This window comes from Diprion similis, chromosome 3 (assembly GCF_021155765.1).
Source record: "Diprion similis isolate iyDipSimi1 chromosome 3, iyDipSimi1.1, whole genome shotgun sequence".
In the NCBI taxonomy this organism is placed as follows: Eukaryota; Metazoa; Arthropoda; class Insecta; order Hymenoptera; family Diprionidae; genus Diprion; species Diprion similis.
In genome coordinates, this window is record NC_060107.1 from 7,088,014 (window position 1) to 7,110,578 (window position 22,565).

General features: G+C 36.8%; 2 protein-coding genes across 2 annotated transcripts in view; one reads left to right on the forward strand and one right to left on the reverse strand.

Annotated features, from left to right (window-relative positions):
* The window catches only part of LOC124404063 (DNA ligase 3-like), a 45,039-nt gene extending 40,812 nt beyond the window's left edge, over positions 1–4,227 (forward strand). The window contains exon 19 of the mRNA XM_046877881.1: positions 3,931–4,227. Within this exon, the coding sequence (XP_046733837.1) occupies positions 3,931–4,095 (165 nt within the window). The 3' untranslated portion in view covers positions 4,096–4,227. The remainder of the gene's footprint in view (positions 1–3,930) is intronic.
* On the reverse strand, positions 309–1,377 carry LOC124404067 (trypsin-7-like). The gene has a single exon (XM_046877887.1). It carries the CDS (start codon positions 1,343–1,345, stop codon positions 452–454), a length of 894 nt encoding a protein of 297 aa, XP_046733843.1. The 5' UTR covers positions 1,346–1,377; the 3' UTR covers positions 309–451.
* Positions 4,228–22,565: the final 18,338 nt, after the last annotated feature.

Genomic DNA, 22,565 nt, shown 5'->3' on the forward strand with positions numbered 1-22,565 from the left:
ATCGGAAACATTCATCGTTATTTCATATCCTACCTAATCAAAAGGTCAAGATTACTTTGTAAAGCAACGAGAGTTTTCTGTATATTATAACAAAGTTCATAGCTGACGTTACTTAATGAAAACAGTTGAAGAAAACGAACTAAGGATCACTGACGTTCGATACAACGTTCTATATATGCTACTTTATTCAGATATACGCGCAATTGATACACTGACACCATTCCGTTTGATTTGGATAAACATTCGATTACAGATAACAACGAATCTCAGTTCATCTATACCTTGTCTTCCTTATGTCGATAAAACGTGTTTTGCGTGAAAATTGACTTCCTCGCTACAGGGAGTAACTAAAATCAATGATATCCTAGACACAGTCCATGACCACTTAATTGCATTCATGACAATGTTTGCTTGGAAAAAAACAGGCACACACACACACGCCATGTTCACCTTAAGCAGGTATAGTCTTGTCAAACTCTGGCTGTACCGGAAAACTGCTCGTGTCTTTTTCGGGGCTAGTGAATGAGTATATCCACGGTAAGTACTCAACGACAGACGTGAACATGCTGACTGTACCAACGTAGCACTTATCCCCGAAGAATCCTACGGAAGTGATACCTGCCAGGGTCCCATCGATGACCAAAGGCCCCCCAGAATCTCCAGCACAAACGTTTTGAGGACTGGGCCAGTCGCCTCGTGCGCACAACATTCTTCGAGGGATGTTTAGAGCAGTGCATTCCGGTTTTCCCCCGCACTCTGGCCCGCTCTTTGTAAACGCCGCGTTGCACGTTTCCCAACTTTCGATAATCACATCTCCGGTCAGCAGATGGTCCGGTATAGTCGCATCCAATTCAAGTCCCCATCCCGCAATGGTTCCTCTGGTACCAGGAGTGTACTGGATGCCTGGTTCGGGAAGAGGGATCGTCTGGATTTTACCATTGTTAATGAGACTGTCCGAACTCTTCACCAAGCCAATGTCGTACGCGTTTTCGGCCGGACTGTACTTTTGGTGTATGTAGCACTTGATGGCGAATATCGTCGAGGTGTCGCCGGAGTGCCAACTCGATGGGAATATCTTCAATGTGAGACAGACGTCGTTTATCAGGGCGTGAGCGACGGTCAGGATCCAACGATCGTTTATCACGCATCCACTGGCGTGCGGAACTTCTGTGTGCAGGTAAACTATGTACTGGAAATCCTCAGGGTTAGCGTCAACGCCGTTGACGATGCGCCGACCGGAACTCGTGCTGTCGTTTGTTGACGACATTTCGTGGCTGAGTCCGAGTCCCTCGACAAGCAACGTTTGAACCCACAGCAGAATGCTCCACGAAATATCGACCCTCATGGTTCAAGTGGACTTGGAACTTTAACCTCCGATCAACACTTATTTACTGATTCATATATGCTTCGTGCGCAAATCACTTATCGTGTAACCGTCACGCTGAGATCAACGGAATTACCTTTGCGTAAACTCCATTCGTCGTTTTAGCAATCAAAAAACCCCGCGGACATTTCATTGGTCGACGATCAATTAAGATAATCTCAAATATATCCAGAACTACGTACTATATATTATACGACATCGTAAATTACCTCTTGGATTATTAAAATAGGCGGTTTATAAAATTTTTAATGTTTTCTTTCTTTTTTTCTTGCAGTCGTTTCTAGCCTGATAAAAATGTGTTCCACGGGACAACTTAATCCTGTTTCCTCTTATCCTTGACGCGAAAGACTTACGCGCTTTACTCTACTCTCTAGTGTTCATTTCACTCCGTGGTCGTACTCTGGACTTGGAGTGGTAGGTTCGTGGTCACTTTCTCGTGGCCGACGAGCTTCCTGAAACCAGAGCTTTCAGGCGGATCTTCAGAACACCTGACAGCTCTCTTCGGTGTCTCGTAATGCTCGTGGCGTTCTAATGGATCATTTTATTCCTCGACGAGTTGGCCAGTCGATTATCGACGTTGGACCTATTTTCCAAAATTTCCTTCAAAAAGAGTGCTCGTCATTTTCCTTGTGATTTACGCACAAGAAAATCATAATTCGTTTGCCCGATTTGCATGGTTTCCATTCAACATTGCAGCAAGCCAAAGCTTTACTCGGTAATTGAATGAAAATCAGTGTCCGAATGGGATTTAATAACTGTAAATTTGCTACGATGTAAGAGTATCGTTGGGTAACTTTTTTTCAAAATTATCCATTTTTACGAGCCCCTGAAATTTCAAGAAGCACCGCCAAGCTTTATAATCCGGACTTATTTCGCAGGCCAACTTGATCCTGCTTAATGTTTTCCTTGACATGAAAGACTTATGCTAGGCGTTTCCGTATTTTTATTTATCTTCTTAGCCACACTCTGGATTTGATGTGGTACCGTGGCCACTTTTCACATCCGCCGAACTTCCTGTAGCCAAAGATTTCCGTGCGGATCTTCCTCGGTGCCTGAAAGGTCTTGTCACGGTCTAATGAATCGCTGTAAGGTTTTTGTATAGGTATAGGTATATATAGATATAAGTGCAGTACTACTCGTGATTACCAAACACTACGTAATACAAATTCCACTTTTCGATCTTGATTGTAGTGGTAGAGTATAAATGACGTTAGTTTTTTTTCCCCGAAGTAAACGAATCTCAAGTCTCCGGACTTACAAGCTCAGAAAATCTCTTCTCATCGTCCAATCAAAAGATTGCACCCTTCCGAGAATTGGATTTTAATGTAAGCCGCGATATTTCAAAGTGCAACGAATCCCCTCGTAAATTTGTCTCGCCCCTTCAGCCTCCGGTTGCTTCTTTCGTCATTGATTAATTATTCGTTTGGATTTGTAATTTTCAACATGGATTCCCTTCTCGCTATCGCTATAAATTTTACATCATCGCCGAATCAACGGAATCGTAATTAATTTTTCCTCATTCGTATACCGGTGGAAAAAAATCTGTGCTTTGAAAAACATGTAACTGCACTTGAAACGATAAGTCACGATTCATTTTCGAAGCAATAAGCAGTTACAAAGCGGTGTGCATTAGTCACGTTGTACGTCTATAATACGGACCTCGACGATTGATTTTTCACGTCCACTTTTGTCAGCCGCACAATGAATAGTAAAATGAATTAACTCTTCGCTATCGAAGTAAATTTCGTCGTAAATCTCGACCGTCTGACAGTGATGAAAAAGAAAAAGAAGATAAAATTGAAAAAAACTCCTTCTTCATCCGCTCACCGTATACTGAACGCGGTAATTGAAGTGTTCCGTCATTTTCTTTTTCATTACTTTTCTTCTATTACCACCGTCTAATATACGATTTTATAAATGCTAAATCAGTCCATCAGGACAACGACATTTTGGTAGTACTTTTTCACTTCCGTAACAGCTTTTTTACTCTGCAACGAACACTCACCTTCTTCGATGCTTGTCTATTTGAGACAAAATTATTAATAACAAAGCTAATTAAACCTCCTTAAAAGTCATAATGTTGTACTTACACGCTTGGCGTTTCAAGTGATTTGCGACCATAATGAGACTTATCAAACTAATTATACCTCGCGATAACGATCGCTCAGACACAAGAGCTTCGCCGTTTCGAAACTGGGAAAGTTGAGACGTCGACGTTCCCCGTTTGCTGCACAGTGTAAGAATCTCTTGCGTTACAACCCCGTTGAAAAATCAGCGCTAGAAAAAAAATTTCCCAACCTTTTTTTTTTTTACTTATTGGCACGGATCCATGCTTGAATTTCGAGTGTACAAAAATCTCGAATCGATATTAAAATTCGCGCTATCGGTAGGCTTGAATTTGAAATTCCTAAGATTCGTTTACCCGGAACACCCCCCCTCCCCTTGTTAGGAGGAGCTGTGTTGAACAAAAATCGCTTAAAATCGGTGGAAAAACTCCAGCCATGATATAATATCTTTTTAAAAATGTGGCAAATTTTGTTTTTCAGGAGGAGACGAAAGTTCCCCCGACAGCCCGTCACGTGACTGAGGGATGGATCGAGGCATCCCGTTCAAATATTGAACTAGTACCAGACCCCGAACCCTTTGCCGTGGCTTTGACGGGTGTTTACTGTTCCTGTCCCTGCCCACATCGGTCTCGGAGTAGCGAATAACCGAGCAATTGGTCAGCCGAAAATCATCGGAAATATAATTCAACTGTACAATATTTAATTAATCAATTAATCCTGCCTTTTCCGTCCGAAGCAAATCGATCACCGTCAATTCCTGAGATTACAAACGATTGAAAGAGTTTTAAATTTTTTTTATGAAAATCATTACGGAACCGATTAGAAATTCGATTTATAGAAAATAAAAGAAGGAAGAAGAAAAAAAAAAACTATAACAGAACAATAAAATCGGGATATTTTATTGAAAATTCTAGGATAGGTAATCAATGACCAAGATTATATACAACGTCGGGCAAACACTGAAGCTATTTGTCCATCAAAGTAGACCCATGTCAGCAGTTCGATCGTCGACTTGAGATATCATTCCCAGATTGCAGGGGGTGGCTGGGGATGCGGAAATTGGTTTTGAGCGCTTCCGGTGGCCCGTAAATGCGGGACAAATTGCAGCTCCCGTCGTAAAGAGAGAGAGAAAACGTGTAACGTAACCCGTCGCGTCGTCGAGACGAACATTGACCAGGATGGCTGTAATCCTTGCTCGACAATCCGGCACTTTGATCACCGCGAGACGAGTCAACTCCTTGAACTGGGATAATAGAGAAGCGGAACTGACACAAGAGTCAACATTTATTTTAGATTTAATGATAAGAAGTAATAGGGATGATTTTTTTACTTTCTTTCTAATAACGTCTTTTACAATTATCCGCAAGTTTAATTGGCATTTATTATACTTACCGGTTATCGTAAACCTCTTCGCAAATCTACGGAGATAAAGAAGATAATTTCACTAACTCGATAAGATAATTATTATCAAATATCCGGAATACCGTTTATTGTGTTTAATTAAAGAATAATTGAATAGGAACACGTGTGATATATATTTGTTCTTCTTCTTTACTAAACTTAACTTAACTTTGGATTATCCGGAACGGGAGTTTGAAGGATTAATTTTCTCCGTCACGTTTTGCTTATCGTCGTCATTATTTATCTGGTACATTATACATATTCCTTGACAAAGAATTATAATGTTTTATTACACTTCTGAAGCGTTTAACATGTACTTAAGTATAATTATGTCGCTGTGTTGCGTGGGCAGCTGAAAATCCTAATATGCAAAACACTACGAATTTGTAATTTTCGGTGAAAACAATCCTATTTATAATTGCGTCAATAAGAAAAGAAAAAAATTGGAAAACTAAAAATAAATTGATAACGAAAAGCGAATAATTTATCTTGACCTCTATTGTTCGTAGTACGGAAAGTTGAGAAAAATAAGTCGATTTAACCACTCGGGAAATCGTTATTGATATGTATTTCCACTGTACGATATTCGCGTGTAAGAAAAAATGGCGGTCGGGGGAGGGGGATGGATGGAATTCTACACCAAGATCAGGATTGAATAACAGATGTTATAATTTTGCTGATATATTGCCTCAATAAAACGTAGCTACGATAAGTACCTACTACAAAGTTATAATTCGTTCAATTCAACACCTTAACGATATAATCAATCAAGCTGCGAAAAGCGTGAAGTTGATATCCTAGCTCCTTTAAGTAATTGATACAGAGAAATTTTAATCGTAATTCTCGATCGATTTACGTCAATTGGATTAAAAAAAAATTCTTCCAGATTTACGGGCGTGGTTTTTCAACCCTCTTATTTTAATCAAGAAAAAAAAAAAAAAAAGTTACACCGGGATTAAGCTACCTGACAATAATTAGTTGATATATTAATTCATATAATAATTATGATATTATACTCAACTGGATACCAAATTTTTTTTTTTTTTTTTTTTTCTTCAAAATATTGACAATGCGTTGAAATATGAAATATCGTTTTCCTAAATTCTCGACTATTTCGAAAATTTCGTGCAATCTCGCCGAGGGGAAAACAATATAGATATACAGGTATAATAATTAACAATATATTATTACACAGAGAAAAATTGCCTCTTTTTCAAAGATATTGGGAAATAGGACTGAATATTAATTACTTTACACTACATTCATAATTTACATCGAGGTTTCTTTTTTTTTTTTTTTTTTCTTCTTTTTGTTTCTTTTTTAACCATTTATTTATTGTTTACTTTATTTATTCATTTTTATTTAGTTACTTTTTTTTCTTTTTTTTTGTTTGCATAAGGGAATCAAGGGTGTGTCCAACCTGTTGAACGTCGACGGTGCAGATTATGATCCCCATACCCCGCCTTATGCATAATCTACTTCCCGAAACACGAGACCGCGTTGAAGGCGCACTGTTTCCAGTAGCTTCGTTTGCGCTGCAAATCTCCCACGTCCATCTGACTGCGCAGACGGTTTACCACCTGTTTGGCAAACAGGTAGTTTATCAAAGCCGTCTCCACGCTTCCGTCGTCGTCCACGAGCTGAAACGATGAAAGATAAGCCTCGTTAGAAGCATACAATTCGTTAACAATAAATATTTTTGGGAATTAATAGTTGATTTCATTACGTAATAGTCGTATAAATATTTATCAAATTAGTAAATTTTTAAACTGCGATGAATATCCCGTAAATCTCAAAATTTTAAACAATAGCTTGGAAATTCATTTTTCATTTCGCATCGTTTTAAAATTTACAATTCGTTCGGCTTCACTCTTTTTTTTTTAGTAAACCATGATTAAGTTAAACGAATATATAAAAAAAATTTCACAATTCTAAATTGATTTAACTCGTAGAAATCGATACCCTAAATACTTAATCACATACGACCATATCGTAATAAAGTCAACGAAAATGTGTACAGAATTTTTATATTCCCAACTTCAAATAAATGTTTTGACATAACTTTGTACAATTTTGTAACAAAATTTTGTCTTACTATAGTTTCTTGTAAAAAAAATTTTTCGTAAAATGTGCATTATCACAACAACGGTTCAGGTGTTATTTGAATAACAGAAAAATGTGGTACAAGTGATGGAAATACAAAAAAATTACTAATAATAATAATAATAATAATAATAGTGGAACACAATATTAGATTTTTCGGTTACACCTGGGAAACTAAATTTCTTTGAGTACCCAGAACAATATATTATTCAAAAACAATAAGAACGAAAACAATTACAAGTACTGCACAGCTGTAGTCAAGACTGTGGAAATTTCCCTTAAGTGGCTACAGTTTTGACCTCGTTCCTTTCGACTTCGGGGCATGAACTCCGAATAGTCCTCGGGGCGTTATCCAACCTTCTCCGGGTAATTGATCTTATGCAATCTCCGTCCCTTAACAGAAATATCCGGCCGAGCTGTTCCTGCAGTCTTAATTAATTCCCGTGGCAAAGTGCAGAACATCTAGCTAAAGTGCAACACTTCTTAATTACTTATTGTAATAAAGTTCCAGATTACGCTGGAGCTGATCAGTTATCAACCAACGTTTCTTCACGCGTCGTGTAAAAACTTGTCGGGATCTACTTCGATAAAGATTACCGCAGATTGTGAACGGTTTGTGGTATTATTGGTTCTGCGTTTCGTGCCCGAGACGAATTTCACAACTTTAAGTTCCATTCCGATTATTGAGATCGTTCGTTCGTTTCAAAGTTTAATTATAATCAAACAGATTCGCGTGTGCTCATTCAACAAATCGTTCACGGTTACAAATCGTTCAATACTTTCCGCAGATTTGATTGGCTCGAAATATACTTTTGTAGAATTAGTTAACAACCACTGATAGAATCTAGCTTGATGTAGATTATTTTCAAACTGATCACTGGAAAAATTGGTGAGTTGAAATTAGTCGGTGGAAGTTTCTTTAATCTTATTACCGTATATTCCCACACATATTTAGTTTTTATCAAATTTGTATGTTCGTAAGTTACGACTGTCTTTCGAAAACTGATTGAAGAAAAAAAAATATATAAAAACTTTAAACAAGAGCGCTAAAGCATCAATTTTTCATTTTAAATCGTTTTAAAATGGTAAACCATAAAAAAAAACAACCAACAAATTCATTCGGTTATAATGTTTTATATTGTTGTTAACGATTATTCATCCCATTCTAGAACAGTATTATTTGCAATCGAGCTTATTGCGAGCCATTGATTTTTATCAAGCTGCCATATGGTTAAATATTCAATTTTTTAAGAGACAAATATCAATATTAAATTCATTATTGAAAAAAATCGGATTAGTGAAATTGTGAACAATCGTTTTTCAAAGAAAAAAAACAAACAAATCATTGTAGCGCGAAATCGAAGAAGAGTCCAAGATTTTGAACGATCTTGAGCCAAATTGTAATAAAAAATTGGTATCTAAGGTTCTTGTTTTTAATTTCAGCATCTTACATTCATATAATAGGAAACTCATAATTTTTGACGAATACATTAAATTTTCCGAATGACCCCAAGTATCCATTTCCAACTCAGCATTCTCTTCAATCACCCGTCATTTAAGCGTTCGGTTTAAATTGGTTTCAACTTTTCTCTGATAAAAATATAAGTGCTTACAGGCATAGCGTGAATGAATTCTGATCGGAAACGTCAGTTCAATTCACCTTCGAGAATTTAACAATAAGTAAAATGAGCTTCAGACCCGAGAGCCAGTCTACCGTTTCCCGGACGTAACGCGTATTTTCAGGAAACACGACCTACGGCGTAAGGAAATATTACCTCTCTCGCATAGCGGTATTTCAGGAATGCTGGGAACCCCCGTCAGTAATCCCCCAAAGGTATTCATTCCGCGAAAATCAAATTTGTTATACCTGTCGTGTCCAAACCGCGGTAGGCACGTGGTGCCTCAACTATTTCACCGGATGGTCTTTGCGTAGTTCCGCATATTTTTTACTTACCACTAAATCCCCGAAAGCTGGCAATTGAAGTTCACGCTCAGAATTCATGCTTTGTCGAAAGTTTTCTGTGAAACTTATCGTCAAACGCCGGTGGATAGGCAACCAAAGATACGTGCCGGAGCTCTACTTGTTTGAAACGTGGATGTGGTTGCCTATTTGCTGGCGCTGAGTGGTTAGTTTGACGGAAAATTTCAACCCTCCTTGTTATTTTGGAACACTAAAAAAATATTGACGCGACAAACGGGTCTTAGCCAAATAGTGTTGCGGTAAAAAAGAGGAAAGGCTAATCCACCGGCGAATTTTTACCCTAATTGCACTGCAGAAGCTTTCATACTCGTAAAGCGCATTCATCAGGCCTAATTGCATGGGAAATACTTTTGAAAAGTTTGTTTTACAAAGCTCTGGTTCCCTGTGGAATACGCAATTGCAGTATTTTTTTTCCTGGAACGATGCATTCAGAATTAAGGATCACTGCAGGACGAATTCACGTCTTGAGAAAGAAAATAAAAAATATAATAAAAAGTCAGCTGCTAACCAAGTGTTTGCAGTGAGAAACTTTTCGTTCTCTTTTAACGCCTCTCGTAATATTCTATCTCCTTTATATATTTATGTACACAAAACAAAATCCCGCAAAGTTTATACAGTTGTGCCAAAAAACGTCCGGCAGGATATTTCAGGCTATGATTGGTACACTCCTTGGTTACAAAACTCCTCGGGGAAATGTCCGCGAGAAAATTGTGCGCTTACTATAAATGAATACACGAACCCTCACACGATTTTGAACTTTGATTTTCGTTTTCTTTTCTTTTTTTTTTCTTTTTTTTTATATCAACTTTGACGCTCTTCTTGCAAAGAAAGTGATAAAAGTTCGTGAGAATAATTTATCGTTATGGGATTGTAAAGTTGATCGAGTTTACAATTCCATTTGAAAAAATATGCGGAATAATTATAGATCCACTAATTTCAACTGATAAATGTACGCTATTAGAAATTTTATGTAGATCACATTATTGAACGGTTTTTCAAGAGACATATTTCTTATACAATTTTTATAATTTATAATAATATCTGATTCTAATCGTATACATGAGTTCTTTCTAATTAGTTCTAAACGGTATTATTACTGACAACAACAAAGAAATGTATCGCCTATTTACCGCACGATTTTTTTCTGTGAATTGATCAACAGTAGAAAGTACCGATTTCAAATGATTTTTATCATTCATATGTGATGAAAAAAATGTATAACAAAATACGAAATTTGATCTTTCTTCGGATACGCTGATAATAATTGGTAAAAATTAGTTAAAAATTTAGGTTGAATAAATATTTTTCGCTGTCGAGTTGCAGCTTCAGTTGCAGCTTTTAATTTCATGGTCTAATAATTTCATTGAATTCAACTTTTGTAAATTTATTTGCCGTAAAATTACATCGACCGGAAAATTTGGCATAATTTCTCGAACGATTACTTATTCGGTAGGTAATCGAAAAGCGACCCTCGGGATGACGGATTTCCCGGGAAGGCTTGATCAATGCATAATTAATACCGCTGTTTATAATCTCGTTGAAATTACGGTTTCTAATTACTTCCGTCGCCTCTTAACCGGAAATTAAAACATCTGCTGAATTTTATTTCACCTCGTATAGATTCTTCTGCAAACCGATCTGTTCATGAATCTACAGGTGTATCAAAAATAGAGAAGAATTTCGACTCGCTGCAGGATTAGAGAGCTGATCAGGTTCCAGCTTATCGATGCAGTTTCCGAAGGTTAAAAACGCGTCGCTGTATCGACTCAATCAGGCTTATCCCAGCCGGAAAGACCCTAGTAAATACTCAGATAATCCAGTTTTGATACCAAGCTGATACCTGCGAGCCATGTGCCTTTAATCGAGACTGAAGCGGCCGGCTTTGTTGGCTTGCCTAAAAGCGATGCGAAGTTTCGAATGCTGTTGTATAACTTTCACTTTGTATTCTTCTTTTTTTTTCCTAACTGTTCGACGTGATCGATAGCCGTGATGTTACGTACTTTTTATTCTTCAAACTTCCGAATTATTTTACGATTATTTTCAAACTTGAAAAACGTATCTTTGGGAAATTTCTGAATGGTATGTCTACCAAGTTTTCTTCTTTAGAAAGATAATTTCTCCACAATTGACAAATTAAATGCGAGACTTTTTTCTCTGTATTTGTCATCGATTCGCAAGAATTTACAAACATACGAGAATTTTTAATAATTTATATATTTTGGGGAAAATTCTTTAGCTTATATTATTTAAAAACTCAGTTTTGTTGTAGCAGATTTTTTTCGCTACGTTTCAAAGTTAAATTCATCAACAGCGATGAATTCGTTTCTACAGTAAGATTCGTCGACGATTAATGCGAATTTGAGAAGAAAGAAAAAATCTATGGATTCTTAAGTAAAATAAAATTTCTCAAAGTGTAAATTAATTCCACTTCCGACCGTGACTAAGGTTGCAATGGTTTATAACCGACCAAGATTTTTCAGAATCAATTATGCATCAAGAAGGTTTCAGAGAAATGTATTTCAGCTTCGAAGTTGGAGCAACAACAACACCTGATACAATACGAAACGCGATTTGTACTTTATCTGAATTACCCTCCGCGTATAAGTCAAACAGTTTCCGAAACTTCTCTTACAATAGTCACAATTAGTTGCCTAGTGAACGCTGATAATTGATTCTTTGCAACACGCGCGTTTGAAACAATTAAGAAGCGAGACTCGGGCGAAATATTAGATTAATTTGATTAAGAAAGAGCCTTGCAACTTGTCCGTTTAAGCCTGATTATTCAAGCACTAATTTTAATTGGCTTCACACCGTGACGCGCGAAACTTTGGACTGCACAGTAGGTAGAATGATTAAACGTAACGACTGTTAAAAACAAGCTACATGGCATAACGATTTTGCCGGTAGTTACTTCGGTGGAAAATATTCCCTACACTCGATCTTTCCCTAATTAAACTGGCGGAATTTACCTCTGAATGATAAATATTATTATGCCAGAGTATATTTCGCGCGAGTAATTCGAAACGAACTGTACAAATTTGTAATCAACTCTAAATTGCTTCACACGCGTCATTAGCTTTATAGGAGTAGGTATCTGCCGAATAATATTCATTTCTACAACGGAAGCGGATTGCCAAAATGATAACAGCTCTGCAAATTGAAAATTTATCTCAAATCACACGGGCCTTTGATTTTTTATCGCGCCATTAACAGGCGACAAGGGATTCTAAAAGCCTGCGATGGACATCGTTAGCTCATAATCACTCTGGCCATTCGTGAGCTTGATGTCCTTCGTATTTTACAATAATTCATATATATTAGGGTGGCGCAAAAAAACCGACTATTTTTTTTTTTTTTTGAGCCTCGTGTGACAAAATGTTAGTTTTTGATGTTTCAAGAGCCCACTCCAAAGGGCAGCTAAAAAAGAAATTTTAAGAGGTCGCTCCAAATTTTTTTAAATGTCAAAAATCGTCAAAAAATTAAATTAAAAAAATTATATTTTCAGTGTTTTGTTTGATTTTTAATTCATGTCACGGTGTATTGTTATCGATTCTTTGTTACTAAATTGAAGAAAAAAAATTTATGAAATTTTAATATTAATATTAAAAGGTCGCTCAAAAAGATCTAAAGAAAAGCACCAAAAAATTGGAAAAAAATTATGAGCGACCTTTCAACATTCAAATTTTGAACCCAAACTGTCGAAAAATTTTTTTTTTGTCTATAAAATTATACCATAACGAGAAAATAAAAAAAAATAAAAAATCGATTTTTCACGATTTCTGACGTTTTAAAAAATGTGGAACGACCTCTTAAATTTTTTTTTGTATATATGTTACTACACGATTTCATATTGTCGTTTTAAGAATATACTTTTACCATTATTTTGTTGTGTAACAAAGGTTCGATGCTGAAAATTATTGTTTATTTAATGTTGTTTCTCCGCTCGAGAAATAAAATTTAAGACAAAGAAAGAAAAAAAAAATTAAACAGTTATTCCTCGGCAGGATATATTTGATGCGTGTAAATATCTCGGAAAATATTTACCCTTAGGTATTATCATTTCCGTGGTAGAATTTGAACGAGATAATATGCCAAGGATATAAGTATTAGGTATAATCTACGCGATATCGCAGCGAAGAGGAGATTTTACCGAACTTGATCCACTGATCGTGCTACGGAATATTATTTTCAGCCCAATTTCACCACCCACTCAAGAAACAATATATATAAGCGTATACTGCACCCCTCGAATTTCGAATCGAAGATAATTTATGAGTTCGATTTTGATCGTGGCTCGAAGCGATTGGAAGAATGTGAAAGGAGATAATGAACAGGATAATAAAAGAAATTATCTCCCAGGTTTCATGGACAATTTGTAAAACTAGGGTGGAGTTTTTACGCGGACATTTGGACACTCGAGAATGTAACAGAGCCATTAAAAGTTGACGCGATTGGTCGTTAGCGGGACTTTGAAACCCAAAACCAATCCTGCTCAGTGGTCCTCGGTAAACGCGTTTCATACTGGATCGTAAATTAAGGGCTACCCTCTGGCCAATTAGCGCCTCTGTACTCGCGGCGAGAGGCGATGCGCCACGATACAAAAAATATGAGAAGACGATTTAACGCGAGGAGTTTGGCTAATGAAGCCTGCGGAAAGGTTTATGTAATGCCAGGCCATCAACCGACCATCACTGGGTACAAATGAGAGCGGTATTTCATTCCAAATCACTTGTAGAGGCGGGGTTGAAGTTCCGAATTTGGAAAATTATTTGGTGGCGAAACTTGAAGGGAAAAAGTCAAACTTTGAAGAAACAACACGTTTCGAACAGTCGGAACGCGCGGCGACGAGTCAAAGTTCCGAAATACAAGCTTGCAATAATAATACAAGAATCCAAAATAAAGAAAGATGAAAATGGTGGAATTTCACCAAGCCAGAAATTCACGGAATTTCAATATTTCAGATTTTCAAATATTCTCATTTCGCACTTTCGGAACTGCGAAGGTCAGGTTTCGGACCATTCGAAACTTTAATGTTTCGTCAAAGTTTGATTTCTTAACTTCAAGTTTCGTCACCAAAAAAACCGGAATTCGGCGCTTTTTTGGGAACTTTTCAAATTGGAATTGTTTTAACGATGTGACTAGAAGTGTGAAAGCTTTTGGGGAAAAACCAAGCAATTGCCTAAGTAATATTTGTTTCCCCTGCGAGTATAAATTTTCATATTATATTTATAATGTAACAACAATTTGTATGTTTGTACCAGCGTTATCACGTATATCGTATTTTTCCATACAGTTCTCTGCACACTTGTTGTAATTAATTCCCCATCACGGTGGGTATATTATATTAATTGGATGATTTTCACTCTAGAGTGAAATTAAATTCGCATATGGAACTTCCGTCCCTGCAAATAGAGCTCAGTTATATGTCGCAGAGATGATAAATTCGTGTTTAATCGCGGTGTTGGATGTATTTTTACCTGAAAATGGTACAGGTTTTCAATTAAACAACGTTGGACTAACTGCGTTGGAGTTTCAGGAGGGGAAGTTCCTCCGAGTTGTTGTTGTTATTTTTTGTTTGTTTGTTTTTCTTCTTCTTTTTTCTCTTCTCTTATTCTTTACGTCGCAATGTCAGCTAGCAGAGACTTTTCGCTAAATTATACAAATTGTAGAAGCGTCGTTTGCTAAATACGAGGAAAGTTTGTATGGGAAGTATAAACTCTTGAATATCAACTGCTGAGGCACTCTTGGGGAAAAAGCGATTTAAGAGGGGGCTGAAACGTACAAAATGGACCAGGGATTACTTTCAATCACTCGTCGATCAATCGTTGGCTGATCATTGTAAAACGGTCGATTTATGTATATAACTACGTTTAAATAAATAAATGAATAAATAAAAATCCAGAAAATTCTCAGTGGGAATCCATAAGCACTGGAAGACGAGAATTGCCTGACGGAACAAACGATGATAGTCGAAGCGTGCAGAGGAAAGTTTATGAATATTTGTTCAGCCTCGAGTATCGCGGCAAAAAGCAACCACTGATAATATGCTCAGTCTTTTTCCCGCATCCGTATCAACCCCCGAGGCAACAGGTCTCCGTTATATTACTGGACGGTTTATATAAAAATCAGTCAAGAAACGTAAAATCCTCGATGCGATAAAATTACGAGCTTTGAATGCGAACTAAAGCCTCGTTTTTTTTTTTTTTTTTTATTCGCTTCGGCTTTAGACGGAGTTTTCAACTTTCCGTTTCTCTGCTTTCAGAGAAAGAAGGAAGCCATTGTAATCACCCCGAAAATAAAAACTTGAGCCTCCGCTAGATCTCCATCTTTTGAAGTTTAGAACGTGATGTTTACGTGATCGATTTTTTCATCCGACGATATCTCGAGAACGAGCGACTGTATTTCAATGATTGTAGTCCCAATCGACGCGGCTTTTCCAAATTTAGAACTGGTTAGATTTTGATCACGATCGGTGTCGCGAATCCACAGTTCAGCGATCTTTTGTTTATCGCAATTATGATATGACATGATATGATATGATATGATATGGTACGGATCGATTCCTATCCCTTATCGAACTCCCTTGTTTTGTCATTAAAATTATGATACCTAACTCAAAGGCGTAACACCTTACCCTTCATTGCACCATATAGAAGAGAATCGAGTTCGTAAGAGCCATTGGTTCGCAATAACGGTCTCACCCACTCGAAGAACCTGGTCTAGTCTTCTTCACTTTAGTCTGACGTTTTCACGAGCAGAGCGGTGCGGCGCCACATTCGCACCTGAGAACAGCCGGTTGCGAGCTCCCGCGCTGCGCATGCGCGGCGGCGAGTGAGCGCGTGGCGCTAGGCTGGTTGGGTGGGCGAAAAGCGAGCGGCGAGTTAGTCTGCGACTAAACTCGGAGAGAGTGCGGTAGAAAAAGCAGTGCGACGGAGATAAGGTCGCTCTCCTTCACATACGTCACAATCGGTTCGGTACTGTTTCAATTATTTAAATAAGAAAATACCAAACAATTCAGTAAAAATCATATCTTGAGAATTGAAGGATGCATTTGAATGAAAATTCGTGCCGTGAGATTTTCTGGGTCCCTAATCACCAATCTAAGCTCAGATTTGTAAAATTAAAATTTGGCGGATTAAACAAGGTGAAAGAAAACTGAAAACGTTTGGCGTTTTATCAAAATCTGTACTCGAAGGTTTGTTGGGTGGTTGGTCACGATTTTGAAGTTAGACTTGTGGAATCTAATATGGTGGGAAAATATCAAAATATATTCGAATTTTAGTAGAAATTAAGAGGCGGAGGTTTTTTGGACCTTAACGAATCCAAGGTCAGACTTAAAAAATTTGTAATAGTTGATCCATTATGGTATAGTAGTTCGAAGTAACAAAATCTTGATATTTTCATGTGATATAGTACCAGAAGGCTTTTATATCGTCAATCACGAATCTGAATATGTAGTTCGAAAATCGAATTTGGTGTATTTTTTATTTCTGTAAATTTGGAACCTGCAGTGTGAGTACCAGAAGTTCGAGAGCTGGCTGATGGCTAGTCTAAAGCCGCTTTCTTTTCAAGCTGCCTTTTCAGTAGCTGTTTCAGGTGAATTAGCATACATTATACGAATTATTTTTGCAATTGTACTATCCAAATTGTGAACGGAAGAACAAAAATGCCGACGGTTTCTGACTTTGATTGAAAAAAAAAAAATAAGAGTAAAAATAAGTTTTAAGAACTTCGTTACTCATCTGCATCCTAAACTTCGCAATAAGTAAATAAATAAATAAGAAGTGTGTAGGTAATAGGTGTATATTATTATCAATTTTCAGTTATATTCGCTGGTCTGAAATTTCATTATTTATGATATGACGAAAACTTGTTATATTCGCCCCCAGCCGTAGAAATTGGGTGGCTGCCGCTCTCCGATTTTAAGCCTTCTTTATGGCAACCATGTGGTGGACACACACCCGCAATTCCATCACATTTCACCCTTAGGACGCCGCGTCGAATTTGCGTACAAATTACTCTACCTTGTCCCTCCATATTTATACTAGAGGTTTTTTCAAACAGGGCCGTGAACCCTCACGTTATACAGGACCCGGGACAACTTTGCGTTCGCACTGACACACGATACCCGCATGCATGTGTCCTTATTTGTTTATTTGCATTGTTTTACACAGAATCTGGAGAAATTTAAAGTTAAAAAGAGGTCGGTTGCCCGATAATCGATACTTTTTTGTCATTATCAAATCGTTGGGTTCATGGGCTGCGAAGATGTCTTCTTTCATATACGAAAAAGGAAATACCGGAATTATGAACGAAGGCTTGCATGTCGATGGTTGGTTAAAATTTGATTAAAAAATTTTGAAAATCTAGTAGATTCATTGGATTTCACCAACCGATGGCTGAATTTATTTGGAAGACTATTTTCTGCACCGTTGCTTAAACAGATTTACTTTTTTTCAGTAGTTAATTAAATATTCCCATTTGATTATCGTAATTGATATCGTAATATTTGATTTGATAATTATACTCAATGTACGATTATTTCATAATGAAAATAATAAAAGGTATCGATATTTGCTGACTACAAACCTTTTCAAACGGAATTTGATGAGTTTTTTCACCCAAAAATCTATCATCCCTTAACCGATGAAAAAATTCGGATATTGAAAATCTATGAGTCAATTTTTACTGTTACCGAATATTGATTTTTGGTTTGAGTGATTTTGATCCGATCAGTTCCATCGATTAATATCAGTGCGGATAAAAATGAGGAATCTCGAGCCAATCTTTCACTCCGATGAAAAGCCCGGAGAGGACGCAATATATTTCAAGATTGAATACTGCTGTGCGGGGTAGTAAAAATTAGTTTGCTGAAGTGATTTGACATCTGGGAAAACAAATTCAGTCGTCTGTACCAACTTTCCTTTCAAAAGCGATTTTCGTCGATTCTTCTCAGTAAATCCGAAAGTCAAACGTCCCTTAATAATTCTCGACATCCGCGCGGTGTGTTGAAAAAAAAGTCTTCAATCAGCCACATCACAGATTGTTCATGTTTTTTAAAATTCAATCCGAATTGATCGTCCACACCGACAAAGCAGTTCTCGTATTTCAAACCGCGTTTTTCCACGTATAAAGGACGAAAATTATACTTCCTCGTATAAACAGGTGGGGCGAATTTTACGCCGTTACTAATTAATGGAATATTTTTACATATTATTATTTACTATTATACAGAGTCGTGATATCCACACCGTACGGTCGTGGCGGAGGACCCTCGATCCTGAAAGAGGCTGTCGCAGCGAGACCATTCTAATTACACGCCTTTCTTACATCCGGAATTCCAGTTTAAAAATAATTAAGCTTAGAAAGCAATTAGCAAAACAGAGACAAAATTATCAAATCCATGTAGAAATTGTCGCAGGGGAACTGAAATCGATTGACGCGAATTTACTTTTACTGGGTTGAAAAAATAAGCAAAAAACCCGTCTAAGGAAAGTAATTTTAAATAAACAAGGCTGTCCACTGTTATAAGAACTTTATACAGTTTCCTTATTTTCATGATCAAATCATTTCGTTTATTCTATATTCTTTTATTTCATTGACTTTCTCAGGTGTATAAAAGTTGTCAGGACTCGTACGAATTTTTAATAATTTTCATCTCATTTTCTATACCAAAGACTCAAGTTTTTTCAAAAAAATAATTTATCCAAAGCTATCGTTCGTGTAACAGAATTTGTCAATTATCAAAAAAGCTAATTATTTTTTCAATCATCTATCCGATTCTGAACAAAGACTTGAGTTAGTACTATTTTTCTGTGAGTGCAAAATTAATTAGTTAAGCCTGCATCGTGCAGCGTAACGTGGTCCAATTAATGACCGAAAAACTAATGTCCACTCCTCGATCTACAGAGTATAATTAAACGGAGATCAACGTTTTTCGTTACGCAAATTGGACGTTGCGCAATTTCCTCGGAAATTTTTCCCCTCTTTTAGCCGATTGTGTGGCATCAAAATTTGTGTACACACAAATTCAAAATCCCGGCTTATCAAAGTCACATGCGAAGCTTTTACGAACCGCTTATGTAACCCTCGTTCAAAGTGCCTGCTTCATATTCCTTGAATTCGTGCTGTATAGTAATTAAAACAGATTTAGTCGCCATTCTCTGTCCGCCGTGCTGCAAAACTGTACTCTCAATAGATAATGAAACCGTGGATTTATTTATTTATTTTTTTATATTTACGTGCACGGAAAAAACAAAGGCGATAGAAAATAGGCGGAAATCCATTCGTTTCTCTCGCTATGCATTACAAATAACGGTAATTGATAATCGATGCTCTGCAGGAGTCGTCGAGCTTTCAGCAGGTCGTAAAACACTTGCAGCTGGTGAAAAAACGAAGCTTATAAATTATGTATATACATATACAGACGATTTGCGTCTCTTTTTCCGTCAGTGTCAATAACATTGCATTTTCACTGTATTATGGAAGCAGCGTATACAATAAGCTATATATGTAACATACATATATGCCTATAATACAGCGAAATATCGATTTCAAATCTATCAGGCACTATCTGACTTGGAAAGAAGCGGAAATATAAGCTAGGATGGTCTAACGTATTTAATATAAACGCGACAGGATCACCGGTATTCATGTTGAAGTCGCCACCCTTTCATGCCTGCAGAATAACGCGAAATCAAATCCTCTTTCGCAAAGGGAAAGAAAGAGGATTTCGATGTCACATTTCAGTGTGTACGTTATCAGTTTATCGTTAGGTAAACCGAAACTGTTGGAATTGTCACTTTGCAATGCGTCATCTGGTGGAAAAAAAATTAAACTAAGCTGTTTTTTCATTTGTGGATGGTGGAACAGATACATTATTGATTAAGTTTCACTGATTTATATCACATGAGAAATTTGAAAGCCAAAGAATAACGATTTGCTTCCATTAAAATTAAAAACTTAGGTTATGTGGTTTTAAAATGGCGCCGACAATCAGACGTCCTCTGACGTCATTAAGACACTCTCCAATAGGGAGTAAATTAAGGCTTCTTTTTGAATTTTTTCTTCTCACCTCTTGAGATATTCCGGAATAAAATTTTTCGCATAATATTACAACAACGGTGCCTAAATTTACGGAACAATTGTTATAAGGATAATCACATCTTTCATCCTAATTATCCTAACTGGTAGGTAGAGCCTGCAAAAGTCGGATGAAAACAATCTACCCTCCGTATATATAACAAGAAAGGCATTAGTTAATTACGTAATTGGATTTCACCCGTCGTTCTAAAGAGAATAGAATTAGACTCGTTATACCTTGCTCTCATTTAAGCATTAGACAGCGTCAGTTGCATGGAAGCACTTTGTTTAAAAATTATCCAACCGGATTGTCACGGTCTTCCTTTAATTTTGGACGGTGATTATCTACCACAAAGGATAATTCTCCTGGAGCCCTGGATGCTGTTATTCACTCCGAGACTATTTTCGTTTCTCTCCTGTAGCCGTGATATCCAATCATACTATATTTCTCTTGTTACTATTCAGATAATTTGATGTAGATAAAACGGTAAATTGATGTTAAAACTTTATTTAACTAAAGAAATTTTAGTTTAAATTGAACGTAAGCGATGTAGGAATGACCATAATTTGTATTCTTTTCGTAATTTCAATGATATTTAAATTGCTACTGTATAACGATCTCCGTTTTTCCTCATTTCGGTTGTAAACAGCATAATCCCATTCGTTCAAACAATTTGTCCGACTTCGCTTCCTCACTTGAGCATCGCCATTCGAATAACTTTAGAGTTTGTTTTCCCGTTGGAATTTTCCCAGCAAGTTCAATTACGCTGGGAATGCGAAAAGTTTGCACGTCTGCAGTCTGCGGAATGCATGGCAAAACCGAGTACTTTGCATTACTTGTTGATTGCGTGTGGTATAACTGCAGTATAAAAATACGTTAAAAATATAACGTATTACTTTTTAATTTCTTTATTCCAAACTTTCCCCGAAGCCGTACGGCGTCTTTGGGAAAAATCGTCCGTTATTTCGCATTCCAGAAGATAAAAGCAATTCTTGAGTGAAGCGGGGAGCCCGCTTTTGCTTGATAAATCGAAAACAGAAGTGCGGAAAGCCCGATGGAAAAACGAAAGAATCAAATATATTGAACCGGATGATCCGCGATTGAGGCTTTACGTCAATCCGAAGAAACAACTTTATTCCCGCACATAAACGTAGGAGTACAATATTATAGAAAATTCGTATATTCCCGACGTTATTATTTTTTTTTTTTTCGAAAATCATTGCAAATTTTGTACAATTTTAACGGATTATCCTTTCACAAAATAAATCGAACCGCTTAGCTTGTTAAACTTTATTATTAGTATAAGTTTTGACTTTTACTTTTCCTCACACTAGAAGAATTTCCACCGAGGCTAGTATAAATATTCTTTCAAAATCAAACGATTTTGATCCCATAGACGAGGATTATTTTCTCTGTATAAAATTGATGATCGATAAAGAGAGTCTGGAACTCTGTTAGAAATTTTATATTTCCTACTTTATGCGAGGGACGATCAGTCGCAGAATAGATACTCGATGGAGTGTTTTTAAATCTCGAATTTCTGTCTCGCGACGATAAGTGAGCGGTAAAGCTTTTTCAGCTTGCAGCTGAGCACGGGGATTTGCTCGGAAATTACCTCAAGCTGTCGATATTTTTTCAATAGATACTCTGAGAATTATACTCACGTCAAGTTCGTTGAGAAATCTGTCCTTGTCGGTAGCAGGCAGTGCTGTAGATCGAGTGATCAAAGCTAGGATCACGATCGCCGCGCAGGCTACTGTTATTCTCATCGAGATCATTTTTACCGTCTGAAACAGAGGCGAAGAAGAAATTTAAAGAAATGAATTTTGGAAACGTGGTTTAATTTTCAGAAAAATTCTAGCGGTGTTGAAAAACTACGGTTATTACGGCAATTTTGAACTCTAACGCAACTTTGATAACTGAAACTGAAAACTTGGTGCAATCCAATTTGAAAAATTTGCTCAATTTGCTGTTATAATCTGCTGTGAAATCGTAACAGCTAATCATCTATTCTATACCCTAAAACGGTTATTCTTTCCTGAGACTGAGATTTCCATACTTTCACACAATATTTTCGCCGATTCTCTGCAGATTTGTTTCAATCGTTTTCACTACCGTAGCCCTGAATTTTTCATCATATTTCTTTTAATCATACATGGGATAAAGTAATATTAATTAAAATAATTCACGGTCGAATTTATTTTACCGATAAAATTGTCCAAAATCCATAGACGTGATTAAATATAAACTTTCAGTTCAGGTCAGGAAATGGAGCGATAATAAACGCATTCTTCAAAATTTTTAAATCATAGACTCGAGTCTAAGAAATTTAAGAAGAAAAACCTTCCAACCTTTTCTGGGATACCTACTGAAAAATGCACAAAAAATTTCTTTCAAATCACCATCGCAGAATTCAGTACAAATATAATATTATATTTGCACTATAAATAAACATTGCGTAGTGAGAAATAGAAAATGTGTTCAATATGACAAAAAAGTATCACAACATCAATCACCGAGTAAACTTTGATTTGTGAGAAACGCTTG